The 2,251-nt window shown below is 50.8% G+C and overlaps 1 protein-coding gene across 1 annotated transcript; it reads left to right on the forward strand.

The window, feature by feature from the left end:
• The first annotated feature begins 269 nt into the window (after window positions 1–269).
• LOC115317232 (RING finger protein 141-like) lies at window positions 270–1,214 on the forward strand. Its single transcript, XM_029976827.2, has one exon. It carries the CDS (start codon window positions 270–272, stop codon window positions 1,212–1,214), a length of 945 nt encoding a protein of 314 aa, XP_029832687.2.
• The last annotated feature ends 1,037 nt before the right edge of the window (window positions 1,215–2,251 follow it).

Genomic DNA, 2,251 nt, shown 5'->3' on the forward strand with positions numbered 1-2,251 from the left:
AAAGTTCCGAAGAAATGTCAAAACGCATCTATCGCCATCTTAATCCCCGACGTTCTTCATTTTCTTTTATTCCCCCCCCCCCCCCCCCCCCCGAGATTTCGCGTTGTTTCGTCTTCTTTTTCTTTTAGTCTTCATCTATATTGAAACCAAGCTAAGCCAGCACGAATCCAACATGGCGTCTGTTCTTATTCTGTAGCTGAAGAACCAAGTGATCGCGTTTGGTGGTGCCGCATCCAATTCCGGTGCTCCCTTTTCGACTCGCCTCGGCCATGGCGGGCGCGGAAAGGCCCGCGCCGCTGATAATCGAAGAGCACGGCGACTTCCCGCGCCAAATCGTCCTCGAGAGGGAAGAAGAGGTCATGGGGCGTAGCAGGGATTGCAGCATATGCGTCCGCTCCGTGCTCGTCTCCCGACGCCACGCCATTTTCAAACGCCTAACGGACACCAGGCAGTGGTCCGTCTCGGACGCCGGAAGCAAGAACGGTGTGTACGTGAACGGCCAGCGGGTGGACCTGAGCAACCCGCGGGTGTTGGAAAGGAACGACGTTGTGTCGTTGGGTCCGCTTCAAAAAAGGCATTTCGTGTTCCTATACACGACGACAGATCCCCGTCAGGACGCTTTGGCGTTGTTGAGTCACCGTTCGAAAAACGAGCGCGCGTTTCTTGTTTTAATCGTTAACAGAGGCGCAAACTTCGCTGAAAACACCGCCAGTGCCATCGTCGAGCAACCCGTCGCGTCCGCCACGGAGGGGAACTCCTCCAGCAACGAACTCGTCGTCGATCGGGAAAATAACAACAGCGGCGTCGCGGACGGACCACAGACTTCCACCGCGATTCACGGTGGCCGGCACACTGGTTCGTCGAAAAACATTCGGCTCTCGCAGTGGGACAGCAACAACGTGGTTCGGAGGGTGGAGACCATCATGGAAAACGAAATGACTTGCATCATCTGCAGCGAGCTCTTTGTAGACGCTGTCATGTTGCAGTGCGGCCACACCTTTTGCGCCTACTGCATCCAGAACTGGCGCAAGCAGCGCGACTGCTGCCCGTTCTGTCAAGTCAAGATCTCGTCGGTGACCAGGTCGTTCGTGGTGGACAACGTGATCGAGGAGCTCGTCTGCTTCAATCCCGAGCTCGAAAAGTCCAGGAAACAGCTCGTGCGGTCCAGGCTACTTGACGTCACGGGCCGTGGCGAGGAAGACATGCGGGTGTGATGTCGGAAGCATGTAGCCCGTATTATGTCGGTGCGATCCACTTTGATTGCCTTAATAAGCAGGGTGACTGACAATCAAACCGTCTCAAGTCACAAAAAGGTCATTTACTGAATCATTGCTGAACAAAAACAGGCACTGAAAGCGAGGCGAGTTTTTGAGTGGCCCCGGTTAGTCACAAAATACAATTACTGAGAGCTTTAGAAAGAGCTTCAGGCGTGCCCGTGCAGCCAACCACACGAAAAAACCATGAGCTTACGTTGGAACCAGGGGAACTGTATAAACTTCCCGGTTCTAAAGCTGCCGGCGGTTTTTGCAAATCAGGAGCTAACTTTTGTCTCTATACTTGGTGTCAACTACTTCATGCTACATTGTCAAGGTTAGCGTAGCTTTCACAAGGCTCAAGCGCGTCACTTTAGCACGAGAGAGAGTGCAAATGATGTGGAAGGCAAAGTCATGTGCTTTCGCAACTGTGCGGCGCTGCGGCACTAAGGAGTTTGCACATGCCTTGACAATGCAGCACAAAACGGTTGACGCCGAGTTTAGTGGCTAGACCGCTGAACAGTGATTTTGCACTGTAAATATTCGAAACCTAGACCAGCCTAATCAGGAACGTAAACCTCTATAAATGTTAGAGTCTGGAAACATGTTGCCAGCAAACACATGAAACATGGGCTGTGTGTTTATACGAACGCCGCTTTGCCCGAGACTGTCTCCTGTCTCCGCTTTCAGAAAATATTGTTTCGCATTATGTTCTTTTTCTTTTCTTTTTTTTTTTTTCTTATCGTTTCGAGTGTTAGCTTGCTGTGGTTGCCCCGTGGAGCTTTGTTTTAAATTTATGCTTTCCTCCCCCACCTTCTCAAGCCGAGCTTCCACAGCATGCTTTAAAAGAATAAAAAAGGGAAAGGGTTTGTCCTCTCATATTTGGACTAAGATTCATAAAGTGCACGTGTAATTTGTTGCTTTTTCTGATCCTCTACAGACTTGGATTTCACAGCGTCCTGCCCCAAACTAATTTTCGCTTGTCTGGGACCAAGTTA

The sequence above is a fragment of the Ixodes scapularis genome, unplaced genomic scaffold, assembly GCF_016920785.2.
Source record: "Ixodes scapularis isolate PalLabHiFi unplaced genomic scaffold, ASM1692078v2 PGA_scaffold9__187_contigs__length_104089568, whole genome shotgun sequence".
Lineage (NCBI taxonomy): Eukaryota > Metazoa > Arthropoda > Arachnida > Ixodida > Ixodidae > Ixodes > Ixodes scapularis.

What these genes read in the sequence shown, in the direction of transcription:
- LOC115317232 (XM_029976827.2), top strand. Translation starts at nt 270, where the DNA reads ATGGCGGGCGCGGAAAGGCCCGCGCCGCTGATAATCGAAGAGCACGGC.